The sequence below is a fragment of the Ornithodoros turicata genome, chromosome 8, assembly GCF_037126465.1.
Source record: "Ornithodoros turicata isolate Travis chromosome 8, ASM3712646v1, whole genome shotgun sequence".
Lineage (NCBI taxonomy): Eukaryota > Metazoa > Arthropoda > Arachnida > Ixodida > Argasidae > Ornithodoros > Ornithodoros turicata.
The window spans coordinates 37,063,030-37,077,772 of record NC_088208.1 but is presented as its reverse complement, the minus strand read 5'-3'; the positions used below and the strand labels follow the sequence as shown (position 1 = coordinate 37,077,772).

The 14,743-nt window shown below is 46.7% G+C and overlaps 1 protein-coding gene across 2 annotated transcripts in view; it reads left to right on the top strand.

Annotated features, from left to right (window-relative positions):
* Positions 1–13,588, top strand: part of LOC135367202 (uncharacterized) — a 178,268-nt gene extending 164,680 nt beyond the window's left edge. For both annotated transcript variants that reach the window (XR_010414389.1, XM_064600359.1), the window contains exon 3: positions 11,858–13,588. Coding sequence is in view for 1 of the 2 variants with exons in the window: in XM_064600359.1 (XP_064456429.1) it covers positions 11,858–11,940 (83 nt within the window). In the remaining variant the exon portion in view is untranslated. The remainder of the gene's footprint in view (positions 1–11,857) is intronic.
* Positions 13,589–14,743: the final 1,155 nt, after the last annotated feature.

The following is a 14,743-nucleotide window of genomic DNA, read 5'->3' as shown; positions in this document are numbered from 1 at the left end:
ATTGTGATTCATAAGAAAGTGCAGAGGCAAACATCTGTGGTTGACAAGAAAGTGCATGGGCAGAGCACTGTGAATAGCAAGGAAACGCCAGGGTGGAGTATCGTAGCTGCCAAGAAAGCGCTGAGGTAAAGCACTGTGGCTGACAAGAAAGTGAAGAGGCAAAGTACCGTGACTGGCAAGAAAGTACAGCCACCAAGCACTTGCGGTCGACAGGAAAGTGCAGACGCAAAGCACTGTGGCTGCCAAGAAAGCGCCGAGGAAAAATATTGAAGCTGCCGAAGAATGCTAATGCAAAGCATTGTGATTCATAAGATAGTGCAGAGCCAAACATCTGTGGTTGTCAACAAAGTGCAGAGGCAAAGCATTGTGGTTGACAAGAAAGTGCATGGGCAAAGCACTGTGAATAGCAAGAAAACGCCAGGGTGGAGTATCGTAGCTGCCAAGAAAGCGCTGAGGTAAAGCACTGTGGCTGACAAGAAAGTGAAGAGGCAAAGTACCGTGACTGGCAAGAAAGTACAGCCACCAAGCACTTGCGGTCGACAGGAAAGTGCAGACGCAAAGCACTGTGGCTGCCAAGAAAGCGCCGAGGAAAAATATTGAAGCTGCCGAAGAATGCTAATGCAAAGCATTGTGATTCATAAGATAGTGCAGAGCCAAACATCTGTGGTTGTCAACAAAGTGCAGAGGCAAAGCATTGTGGTTGACAAGAAAGTGCATGGGCAAAGCACTGTGAATAGCAAGAAAACGCCAGGGTGGAGTATCGTAGCTGCCAAGAAAGCGCTGAGGTAAAGCACTGTGGCTGACAAGAAAGTGAAGAGGCAAAGTACCGTGACTGGCAAGAAAGTACAGCCACCAAGCACTTGCGGTCGACAGGAAAGTGCAGACGCAAAGCACTGTGGCTGCCAAGAAAGCGCCGAGGAAAAATATTGAAGCTGCCGAAAAATGCTAATGCAAAGCATTGTGATTCATAAGAAAGTGCAGAGGCAAACATCTGTGGTTGACAAGAAAGTGCATGGGCAGAGCACTGTGAATAGCAAGGAAACGCCAGGGTGGAGTATCGTAGCTGCCAAGAAAGCGCTGAGGTAAAGCACTGTGGCTGACAAGAAAGTGAAGAGGCAAAGTACCGTGACTGGCAAGAAAGTACAGCCACCAAGCACTTGCGGTCGACAGGAAAGTGCAGACGCAAAGCACTGTGGCTGCCAAGAAAGCGCCGAGGAAAAATATTGAAGCTGCCGAAGAATGCTAATGCAAAGCATTGTGATTCATAAGATAGTGCAGAGCCAAACATCTGTGGTTGTCAACAAAGTGCAGAGGCAAAGCATTGTGGTTGACAAGAAAGTGCATGGGCAAAGCACTGTGAATAGCAAGAAAACGCCAGGGTGGAGTATCGTAGCTGCCAAGAAAGCGCTGAGGTAAAGCACTGTGGCTGACAAGAAAGTGAAGAGGCAAAGTACCGTGACTGGCAAGAAAGTACAGCCACCAAGCACTTGCGGTCGACAGGAAAGTGCAGACGCAAAGCACTGTGGCTGCCAAGAAAGCGCCGAGGAAAAATATTGAAGCTGCCGAAGAATGCTAATGCAAAGCATTGTGATTCATAAGATAGTGCAGAGCCAAACATCTGTGGTTGTCAACAAAGTGCAGAGGCAAAGCATTGTGGTTGACAAGAAAGTGCATGGGCAAAGCACTGTGAATAGCAAGAAAACGCCAGGGTGGAGTATCGTAGCTGCCAAGAAAGCGCTGAGGTAAAGCACTGTGGCTGACAAGAAAGTGAAGAGGCAAAGTACCGTGACTGGCAAGAAAGTACAGCCACCAAGCACTTGCGGTCGACAGGAAAGTGCAGACGCAAAGCACTGTGGCTGCCAAGAAAGCGCCGAGGAAAAATATTGAAGCTGCCGAAAAATGCTAATGCAAAGCATTGTGATTCATAAGAAAGTGCAGAGGCAAACATCTGTGGTTGACAAGAAAGTGCATGGGCAGAGCACTGTGAATAGCAAGGAAACGCCAGGGTGGAGCATCGTTGCTGTGCCTAAAAGCGCTGAGGTAAAGCACTGTGGCTGACAAGAAAGTGAAGAAGCAAAGTACCGTGACTGGCAAGAAAGTACAGCCGCAAATCACTTGTGGTCGACAAGAAAGTGCAGTGGCAAAATATTGAAGCTGCCAAAAATGCAGATGCAAAGCACTGTAATTGATAACAAAGTGCAGAGGCAAACCAGTGTGGCTGCCAAGGAAGTGCATATTTGGTTTCCCTGAATGTCTTATCCGTGCGTCTGAAAACTCAAGATTCCTTGAATGTCTTCTCTACAAAGACGCTCACTTTAAGCAAAACAAAACACAAAAACATCCTGTAACGTGAAACTTCACAACCAATACGTACCGCTTCCTCGTCTTTAACCCCAGTCAGCTAAAAAAAGCAAAGAAACACAGATGAGCAGTCCATACATGGCATAATCCCAATATGAATTCCGTCGCTGTCCCGGCGTTTCGTGGAGACGCAAGAATTACCTGCGTTATACGCGTCTCGGCCGCAATCAATTTTTTTCCCTCGTGCCGCTTATTTGACGCGGATTGCGTGCGCGCCGGGATTCTTTCTTTTCGTGAACCCGCACGCGGCAGGGCCAGTGACTGCGCTCCTGCGGCCAAATATTGAAGTAGTGTAGAAGTCACGCGTTGATATTTGAGGAAGGCTGTTAATCTCGATGCCCTTGTGGTACGGGGCTGGTGTGTGGTGGGTATGCGGTGTTTGCACAGAGCGTACGCGCACGAAAGGGGAGGCCGTACGTGCCGTTTACCGCTAAAATATCCTAGGAATGAAAGAGGTCCTTGCAGGACAATGGGACCACTGACAAATATGAACGCATCTGTCGTTGGATGGTCAGTTGCTGTTTCGGTCGCCGAACTGATTAATGCTTAGCACATTCGTTACAACTTCTGGAAATTATGTGTCAGGAATGTCAAAGTTGTGGGTATTCTGTAAGATATGCCATATAATCTGCAAGTAATGTGCGAAATACTTGTAAGCATTCTGTCGCTATCGTATCAAACGTATGTGTAAATACTGTCTCGGTATCCAGTAAAAACTATAGCTGTGTGAGTATATCGTGCACTCTTTTTTTTTTTTTTTCACAGCATTTATTTACAAAGAGCATGAACTCTATCGGAGGCAATTCTAAGTATAATGAAGATATTCCGAAAATAATACGTAAAACGCTTGTGAGTGCAGCGTCAATATTTGGCAACTTTTGGAGCATAAAAATGTAAATAGCAATACCGCTTACATACACTTTATGAGCTTTGTCCGAATTGCCAAGCAAAAAGAAGTCCAGCATACACATAAGAGGTGATTATTTCGGGGCTTCACAGAAGCAATCGCGGCAACCTACAAGAAACGCCTGTTCCGTATGAAGCCGTTCCAGTGAAAGTCAGATGAAAGCCACTCTTGAATGTACAAAATGGTGGTAATATGTGATGGTGCTTTTTCATGAACTGTCATTCTTTAGCTGTAATATTGTTGCACTCTGCCAGTATATAGAGTGTTACGCTAATATTAGCAAACAGTGAATTCTGAAAGTTCCCCAGAGTGGAATGCTGTAGATTATCATTTAAATACAATAGGTATTATTGGTAAAATGAGTAAAATATTAGGTGACTATATGTTCGCAAAACTATCTTTCTAGAGTAGAGTGCTCCTTTTCGATGCCTTATTTCCCCAGATTGAAAGCACATTGTCGTACCGCTGGCGCGCCTCAAATTCCGCAAGGTCTTCAACGACTCCGCGTGAAATATAAGGCGAGAAACAGGTTCGAAAAAGACCAGAATAAACTTACCACTCGCCTAATGTACCTTTCCAGCGCCTCCTTTCCTCCCCAATCTTGACGGGTGTTGGGTCCGTGTCCCCCACACCTTATCTATCCCTTTTTTCTGCAATTTTGGGCCAAAAACGGCCGTTTTCTCGCACACATATATACACACACACGCAGCTCTAGTGATAAGAAAAAGTGATTGGGGCGGTGCGTCCCGTGCAATAGCCAGCTTATCGGCGCTGTCAATCTTTGTTTTATGACCAGCGACGAGTACGGTGGCGGCGCCTTACGACCACTTGGACTGCAACGAATTTCGGTACAAATGGGGAAAAATGCCGCTCCCTATGGCTTCCGGTGTCACAGGGAAAGTGGTAGCACCATACTTTTAAATCTTACAGGCGATAGCGAGAGTGAATTTTTTGTGCCTTTTTTTTTTTTCTTCTTCTTCTTTGTGCAGGTTAGCTTATTTCGTTCTTTCCTCCATGAAGTGTGAGTCAACGCATGAACTGTGTTGAAAGAATCGAAGTACATAATTTTCTACAGTTTTTCGCTAAGAACGAGACTTGGCATGGTGGTTCACGACGTATTGCCTTACATGATCCATAAATCAAGTGACAATGACCGCCGTATTGCGGGGATCATTGTTACCAGCACAAACTGGCCTTAATCCAATGGTTACAAGATGAGATGTAAACGGGTAGCCACATTGCGCTCCCAACCGTGTGCCATTGCAATATCCAACGCGATCCAATATGCGGTTGTGGTAGTGGCGGCGTTCTCATGCACTGCATTCTGCCTGCCGATGTATGGTGCTACCGCAAACAGTGGTCATGGCCTGGCTCGAGATTGTCCGAGCATTCTGAGCCAATGCTGGTTATAAGCGAGCGACAACTGACGGTTTCTGACTAGTTTCGTTTCAGGTTCTAATACCTTCTGAGATCCGTTTACCCTCACGTTAAACAAACGCTTTACATTCTAACGATATTCGCAGAAGATCAGTGCTGCATTAAAGTACAGCAAAAACATAGCTCCTGTCAAATATACACGGCTCGTCGTTTAGTATTTTTAATCTATATTAATTTTGAGTGACGGTCGACAACATTATCATGATACCATGGTCGGTCGCCATGGCAGTGGTCGGTCTGTAGTTCTAGTCTTCCCCGTGACTACAATCTTTGCTGATGGCGTTGTGTTCTTATTATAGTTTTTAAAAACAACGCTTACGCGCAAGACAAACAAAAAACATCGAGTGAAGAAAAGTCGGCTGTTGTGCCTCTCTGTTTGCTTGCTGGATCTTCAGAGGCAGGCCTTCAGCTGCTGGTGACACCTTGAGGCAGATGTACGTTATGGGAGAAGAAAAAAATAGGAGCAGTTAACTTATTTCGTTCTTCTTCCCTTCGTTTTTTTACCAAGTGAGCCACAATGGATGTCCTAAAGGCTTTCTTAGACAAGCAAAAAAAGCGTGAGCGAACAAAAAAAAAAGTGATGAACGACAGGACGAACTTCGAGTCAGACTCACTGCTGAACGATGGCTGCGACACCAGGCACGCAAGCGCCATCTATGGGACATTGGGCGTAACGCATGACAGCGGGGAGCCAAGCAGCATACGAGAGGCTTCGTTAGCAGCGGTCTCACAAGTAGCGTAAACCCATAGGTGATATGGTGCCAACCGATGTATTGATGTACATACCTACACTCTTCCACAGACAATAACATGCAGGTGGCGGCATCACTAGTTGAAGTGCGCATTACAACTGTTTCTTGGCTGAGGGCCAGGATGTCCGGAAAAACCCAATATGGCAACACGAAACTTGCTGTTATTGCTTTTATACCAATTGTACCAGCAGCTCTGAACGTCATCGTTCATGAGACGTGGTAGAACGAAATAAGGCTTTTTAAAATATTTTGCTGCAACCGTTATGTTGGCCCAAACTTTGAGATTACAGAAAATCTTCCTCAGCTATTTTGTTAGTTAGCCATATTTTACTAAACGGATCAGAGAATCTGGAGGATGTGGCAGAAAAGCTGATGGTGATGACATCACTCGCCCCTTGGTGATACCGAAACTTGTCAAGGTTTGCAGTTCTTTCATGAATTAGTGCAATGTACACAAAAGACAAAACTGCAACTGTGCACACATAATAATAATTGGGGGTTTACGTCACGAGACAACTGTGCACACAGATACCAACAATAAGTCGAAACATAAACGAGCAGTGATATTCAGTTTTTTAATGTCTTGCATTCTATTGCAAAGGGATTTGCCTGCCCTTTTCAGTAAACGGTAGTCGGGTCTCGGAAAATGTTAGAAATAGGGTCAAGTTGAGAACCCCCCTCCCCCCCCCCTTGCGTTTCTTCCCGGAAATTTCATTCACTTCTTCACAGCATCGTCAATCGCATCATCCAACGATGGCGACATCCGACGGGGGATGAGCGCAAAGCGCATTCAGGGAGTCCTTTTTCACTCACTAAGTGGCGCTGTTCGTCGCTTAAGAAGTGCCCTCCAGTGGTAGCTCGGCGAAATCGCTCCGCTCCATTTCGATGCCTCGCCGCTAGGTGGGGAAGCAAGCGCTTGCACTGCCACAATCCTTCCTCACTCTCTCGCTCTCTACGTTTCTTGGGCGTCAAACTGGAAGTGCGAAACGCGATAATGACTTCCGCATCATGACGCCACTGCAAACATATGATTGAAAGAAAGAGGTAAGGGAAGGAAGATCTGCGACTGGGTTGAATTGAAAGAAAATGCCCAAATGGAATACACCTCAATCGATGTTTGTTTATTTGTCTCCACTTTTGCATTTTTTATTTATTCAGCGAAAGTAAGTGTCATTCGACGCTTTTGTGTGAATAAACATATACCCCCCCCCCCCCCGACACTTTTCAGTGTCAGTTTATGATGTTTCTGTTTTATATGATGCCAATATTGCTACCTTCGATACTTCGTAGAATGGCATAGCAAAATGGAACTTCGCATTTCACGATGCTTTGTATGAATGAGTCAATAAAATGCTTTCTGTGTGTGTGCCTTAGTTGGGGCTCAGTACGGCCCTAGAGCACGTCCGCCCTTTCATGACGCCAATATTGCTACTTCCTAGAATGAAATAGCAAAGTGGAACTTCGCATTTCACGATGCTTTGTATGATGCTTTGTATGATGCTTTCTGTCTGTCTGTCTGTCTGTCTGTCTGTCTGTCTGTCTGTCTGTGTGCGTGCGTGTGTGTGTGTGTGAGCGCCTTAGTTCGGGCTCAGTACGGCCCTAGAGCACGTCCGCCCTTTCAGTTTTATACATTTCTATCTCCAGTAGGGTGAGATGCGCATGGATATAAAATATGGACGAGAGGCCGATCTGGTGTTTACCGAAATCAACCAGACCGGCTTCATGACTGTTTTTACCTTAATACGCCGCTTCTTGTCCTGATTTATCCCCATCATATTCGCCGAAAACGTTGGCATCACTTCCAGGTTCAGACGGACCACGAAAACACATACTTCGCAGAAACAGTCTCCAAACACGCAGATTAAATTCATAACTTAAAAACCCGAGACTAGGGGGACAAAAAACGACCACACAGGCAAGGTCGCAAGGTGACAGTTTAAAGCAGCTCTCAGAATATTTGTCGAAAGTACAAGAAATTGTATCAATTGGAAGCTCTACCCATCAATGCAGCAAACAACTATCATAATGCATTCACAAGCGATGACTCTAAGGACCACGATTGACCACGATTGATTGATTGGCCATGACTAACGCCACGACCATTGTACGGCATTGTAGAAGAACTGAACGTGGAACATGCTCTGTTGATGATGGATTGCAATATTTAAATTCAAGGAACGAAAAATCTTCGCACAGATATATTTCAAACAAAATGCCCCATCTCAGAGTCGTCTATGGTGAGCTCTTCAATCTTTTATCGCACGGAGATGGAGGATCACCGTGACGTCAGACTCGTCATCGCCAAGACGCGTCGCTGCGGTCCACGGTCTGCTCCAAAATGGCGACTGTCGATCCGATCCGGATCTGACTCCTGTGTTTCAGTGGTCGTTTCAGATCAGCCCGCTCCACAAGGGAGCGTGCCGTCGAGAAACGGCGGAACTCCAACAGAGCACACTGGTCATTTCTGGAACTCGACGAGCCTGCTGAATACGCGGCCAACGACTTCTGCCAGGATCCTGACTGGACCGCGATTACTTTCAGCCCGTGGATTGAGATTCTATGCCGTATTTTATTGCAGTCAAGTGGATTCAGGTCATTTACTTGAGATAAACCGTTGGAAATCGCTGGAAGTTAATTATTGAAAGTTAATTAAGACATTGCCTTAGGAGTTTGCGAATGCCCTCCTAAGGAGTGCCCTTCCGCCTATGCTATAATGCAATTGATTTCATCTCCGAAAATTGTGATATATATATATTTAAAAAAATGTACGTTCGCATTTAGCTGGGACACCCTGTATATAGATCATTTCGTGGTCCTCAGTTTTGTCCCACAAAATTATCGATCCCACGGACGCCTACGCAAAAATGATCGATTATACAAAATGAGCAAAGCGTTCGATGAGAGATCTTTCTGTCTTTTCCCCTTCGCCATGTCCCGTAAGTCTTCAACGTGATTTCTGACCGATTTATAAATGCGTAGCAACGCCGCTGAGTGCAGAGCCTCTATGCAAGGAAATTTCTATGAGCGAGCGCGTTGCTGCTGACAGACCACAAACAATGCGTCGTCTGCTTCAAACAATGTGTTCTTTGTTTCAAGCCATGGCCGATTTTCGGTCCGACACGAGCAAACAAAGGCCCAAGAGCCGAGGCTCAACGGACTCGCCGAGCACAAAGGAAGCAACGGCTGCTTCGCTGTGCCCGCGCCTTTGTGTACCATGTCCTATTCAACGGAATTTTAACGCGAGCCATGTCTCCAGCTTAGCGACAAAGCTCTTACACGAGCAATGTACTTGCCTGCCATCGCAAAGTAGACGCGTTTTTAAGAAGCTGACATTTAATTAATACGGGGATTAGTATATTGATTACACTTCGAATTTCGGTGATGAAGAAATTTTCGAGGAATGTGCTTTTTTTTATTTTTATTCCGTGCTAGCGCCGTGAGGCAACAGTGGCTATGAGCGGCGTACAGACGTGGACAGCTGGAGAGAGGACGGCAGGATGGAGTCGGGGGAGAGGGAGTTAGCGTACGTCGCGGGCCGACTTCAGGGGCATCTGTGCCGACGTTCGTCTGGAAACTCTTGTGCCGGAAGACCCAGGGAAAACCTGAGACAGTACAGCTGGTGGTTGGATTCGAACCCGCAGCCTCCCTCCCCGTCTTCAACACGAGGATGCTTTTATTCCCATTCGGCCATGCATAACAAAACAAAACGAAACAAACAAAACAAAACAAAAGGCAGAAACGGGGTTCAGAAACCACCTCTAGACGCATGTGTTTAATGTACTGTTTGTAACATTGCAGTCTTTTCTTCAATACATAAAGCCATACTTGTATCTGAAGTTTGGCAGAGAGAGCGCGACGCCAACCGGGGAATCCTCCTGCGGAGGAGCATACAGTTACCATGGAAACAGGTACGCCTCGTGCATTTCCATGATAACGTGCGCGGGGTGGCGCGCGTCGTTTTCTACGGCTATACTTATTACACATGGTGTTTCTTTTATCATTTACTGAATTTATATTAAAAATGCTACGAAAGCAGCATACCCCAAACAGTACACCTGTATTGGTTCAACATTGGCCCAATATGGCAATTGCAACCTGGCTCCATATTGGATCAATATTGGGAGCCGATATTGGCCAGCCAGTTTTGCCAGTGCCCAGCCACTGTAGCGTATATTGGTCATATACTGGCAGCCTAATTTTCCCAGCCTAGTGTTTCCAGCGTTAGGAGCAGTTCTGACAGGCTTCATAGATATGGGTCACTGAATTTATTAACATATTAATATTAATTGATATATTTCACCTAACGAAAAAATATTAATTAAAATATCTACTTCTGTTAACATTATGGAGTCAACGGTATTTATCTCGGGGGAGATTTTGTCATGAGCACTTCTGTCACTTCTGAGCACTTCTGAGCACTTTTATGAAATTTAATTTGCGAGAAATTGATTCCCAATTGATCTCCGAAATTTGCCTAGTCAACCTCACGTTTTTTGACAGAAACAGAAAGTGCACGTCGGATTTACTCCATTGCAGTGTAAAATACATTCCCTACAGCTTTGGTGACAGCTGGGGGGAAAGTCCGAAGAACGTCGTTTCGAGGCGCGCAAATTGCCGACCGAGCTCAGCTCTTCGTCAAATTAATGCAAGATAGAAGATGCGGTGGTAGAAAAACGGTCATGCTCCCCCTTCCTATTTCCTTCCCGCTCTCATTTCAGGCAACTTTGCGTTGTAACGAAAGGGGAAATGGGAAGGTGATGGGGCAGGTACATGGACCTCCTCGCATCACTTCTTTCGGAGATCTGAGCGCGGCCAGCAATGTCCGCGCTGACAATGGAAACAATTCTTTTATAAAACAGGGAATTTTTAAATTACAACATCGATATATTCTAGGTCACTTTATGGCCGCACTAGCAACCTCCCTGGTTGTTGTCTTAATTAATTTCTATTAATTAACTTTTTAATTATGGAAGATAAGAGTTTGTCGCAATGCCAACATCTGTTCCTTTTGATGCCCTGATGCCGTTGCCATTTTCAGACAAAAAAAAATCGAGGGAAATAAACCTCGAAAAGAGGGCAGATCTGGCGGTCATTTTCGTCGCCAGAGCAGAAACACGCTTTCTCTCTTGCCCTTAAAGGGACGGCTGCAGAGGATTTGGCGGAGTGACATCACTCCCTAAACGGAGGAGTGAGAGGGTGGCGCTCAGAGGAGACTCTCTCTGTACTCTGCAAGACGCTCGCACGGCTGCGGCATTCCTTTTCTCAAGGCCGTGTTCTGATTGGTTCTTAGGGAGTGATGTTTTCTCGTTTTTCCAGAGAGGGAATCCTTCATACCCTCGACATCCGGCGTCTGCTCTTGTCATGTATTCCGTCGAATAACAGTCAAACTACGCCACTGTTTCGCGTGGTTAGTGGTCCACGGTCCAGTGGTCCAGTGGTCGATACCATGGCCAGTGGTCCACGAGGACTAAAATGACACAATGGTTTCGAAATCGACTGGAACGGGTGCGAGTGTCCCTTTAAATACGAGGGAGAGAAACCACGGCAGCTCCTGTTCTTAACAAGAATCATTTAAGGCGAGGCGAAAATTCGGGAGTGCGCATGCTTTGATCTGCGCACAAACACGCCCGGAATTTCTTTGTTGATCGACATGTCCGATTTGATCTGCAGAGTGTTCCATCCCGACGCCTTTTGTTCCTTGCCACGAAGTGATCTCATTAAACGTCGAGTTTTCAACTCCCCCGCGCCTCTTTTGTGTGATGCTCGCCCCTCTCGGACAAAGCCACCACCCTCCAGTGTATCGCTTCCCAGGACGGTTGAGGGGAAGGGAAGAAGACGTCGTCTTTGTTTAGCCCCGCGCTCTGCTATTATGCCGGGGCCCTATCGTTTAATATTGCGCACAATGGCAAACCCGCTATTCACGGCAAAATGTCCGTCGCCGACGTCCAAAAAGCTACCCGTGGAATAGAGGTTCCTTTGTTAGATGCCTCTCTGCATGGAATTATCGGAGAAGCTATTTACTTTTTTCCGCGTTTGCTGTGGAAAAATTTTCTCGGCAGTCAGACTTTCAATTTACTGGCGTGTTTCACTGCGAGAATATAAATCGACATGCTTTGTTATCTCGGCTCTCTTCTAAAAAGGAACCTATTGTGGGGACGGTAGGCAGCGCTCTGTAGCGGCCCCGCGCACGCACGCACGCGCGGGCAGAACTCGTTTCTTGACGTCACGTGTTCAGCAGACCTGCACGAAGTTTTCCCGATTGCGTCTTGGATGTAAGCGGGTTCGTAGAGAAGCTAATGGTACATGGAATGATTTGTCTACGCTCTACGTAAATTGCCTCGTTGAAAACGTTCCCTTTTTACTTATGTATGCAATTTATTGCCGGTGTCTCTGTTCGCAGATATCATAATCTGCAATCTTGAACGGGGAAAAAGCAAGGCTGACGTCGGGGATCGAGTACCCAAGGTTATTGGAGAGCTCTAAGTTCTTCCCAGGAGTAGCAAGCCAGCTCGTCTAGGCTAGCCTCTGGCAACCTATAAAGAAGGAGCTCTAAATGGTTGAACTAAGCAGCTTCAGCCCCGGCTGGCTCAAGTAGCCCTCCGTTCTGGGCGGATGGGCTACCAAGCCCACCTCTCTTCATGGATGGAGTAACAAGCCCTCTGCCGTGGATGGTTGAACTATCAGGCCCTCCGCCTCCTAGCTGGATGAAGTAACAAGCCCTTCTCCCTGAATGGTTGAAGTATAAAGCTCTCCGCCTTGGGTGGTTGAAGTAACAAGCCCTTCTCGCTGGATGGTTGAACTATCAGGTCCTAGCCTCGACTGGATGAAGCAACAAGCCCTTTTCCCTGAATGGTTGAACTATCAAGCCCTCCACCCTGGGTGGATGAAGTAACAAGCCCTTCTCACTGGATGGTTGAACTGTCAGGCCCTCCGCCTCGGCTGGATGAAGTAACAAGCCATTCTCCCTGAATGGTTGAACTATCGACCTCTCCGCCTTGGGTGGATGAAGTAACAAGCCCTTCTCACTGGATGGTTGAACTATCAGGTCCTACGCCTCCACTGGATGAAGTAACAAGCCCTTCTCCCTGAATGGCTGAACTATCAAGCCCTCCTCCTTGGGTGGATGAATTAACAAGACCTTCTTCCTGGATGGTTGAACTATCAGGTCCAACGCCTCGGCTGGATGAAGTAACGAGCCCTTCTTCCTGAATGGTTGAGCTCTCAAGCCCTACGCCTCGGCTGGATGAAGTAACAAGCCCTTCTCCCAGTATGGTTGAACTACCAATTTCTTGGCCCTGCATAGATGAAGTAACAAGACCTCTGAATTGGGTGGTTCCACTAGCAAGAATTTTACAGTGTAACTGATGCGCACAAGGCGGCCTCTCCGACTGCGACAAACCTGACAAGATTGCCCATACCTCCGATGCATTCCTGAAAGTTTGCAGCACCTTATACGTCCAATGTAATGTTCTGGACAGCACATAATCTTGGGGCAGTTAATGGGCCTCACATAGCTTCATCTTGATAGCTTCAAGTTCGAAAGTGAATCTGGAACATTTTTCGAAGACTTCCTTCTACAAATATCCATCGTGATATTGTATGTGTTCTTCGTGAACCCACAGGACAATTGCACTTTTTGGTGTTAGTAGCCCAGAAAACAAACAAACAGAAAGGAATTTCTTTTATGGGCCGCGCGAGTCGTCTTAAAGTGAACTTGCACTGGCCCAGAAGAGGTTTTCAAATCCCTGCTTGGGATTCCAGGCCATTACTCCAAAGTGATGACTAGCAGCTTACTTCTCCTCAGAACAACGAATATATTTAACAAGAACGACGTCAAGCCATCATAATGTTTGCGCCTCCGCTGATTTTGGCGGCGCAGGAAAGTACACCATGACCTGTACGAGGGCGCGCTGAAAAGTAATCGGCCCGGTCTAATTCCAGATATGTATACGAGCGCGATCTCCTCATCATAGATATTGTATTGAACATAGAAGTAAAATGCAAGCGAGCTGGTGTATACTTTGCATTGGCAACATGTCCCTGTTCAGTGCAATATGCCGTGTACAACATGCCTTGCCAATACAATACATGCCTTGTCTTGTGCTGTTCGTTTTTGTGTTTAGTCTTTTGTCCTGCCCACAAGCCCAGGGAGATGTTGTCAACGTCAGATATTGTAGGTTTGTAACACGATGCGTTTGTAGTGAACCAGCTGGCGGCCATAGCGCTCGCCGGCCGGTGGCACCTCGTTGTCTTTCCTACACGTTCATTTTCGCTCACACACGATGGGGTAACTTCGCCACTCATACCGGCGGTTACCGTAGTACGGGAAGCATCCCCATGAAGGCTACTGAGGGATGCTCGCATGTTTTCTATGGTGGGACTACCCGAATCCCGCAGCAAGAGAGTATGTACACCCCTCACTCTCCTGTACCACCACCATCATCTTCCCCTCCCCCCACCCTTGTTGCACCCAGTCGCCAGCCCAGAGCAGGCTAACTGCAACTTCCCCCAAACATCATTCCCCCCACCCTCAATTTTTACTCAGGCTATTGACAGAACCATGTCTGCTACAAGCGTGAAATTTTCGAAGGTTTAACTTCGGGCTGTCATGAAGTTGTCTTCATGCAGAAGGAAACTCCAAGGGAAATCTATAGATGCATGATGCAAATAGCATTACGTGACGAGTGCCCATCATACTCAACCGTGAAGAAGTGGCCAGCTTTCAGCGTGGGGATTTCGACACCGAAGGAGACCAGGGAGTCCGCAGCGGCGTCAATGCCCGAAGCGGTTTGCTTTGTTGATTGCGTCCATGACCTCATTCTGGCAGATCGGCGAGTCTGCGAATCGACGAAACAACTGAGGAGACCTGAGACAATGTCCAGAGAATGTATTGGGTTCGTAATTCATGACGAGTTGGGTATGCGGAAGCTCTCAGCTAACTGGGTGTCGAAATGTTTCAATGGCGATGGGAAACAACGCCGAATGGATACCTCCAGGTTGATTTTGCAGCATTTTGAGCATTCCAGTGACACTTTTCTTGGGCGACTCGTTACCGTTGATGAAACATGGTTGTATCACTAATGATTCTGAGACAAGAAATTTAAGACTCGACTATCAGCGGGAAAGGTCATGGTCGCGGTTTTCTAGGACGAGGAAGGTGTTTTGATGACTGACTATCTCTAGAAGTGTGAAAACAGTTAATGTGGCATGCTGCGGTAGCTCGCTCTGCCACCTAAATGAGGCTTTGAAAGAAAAACGCCGCGAAAGCTACGGAAAGCCGTTCTCC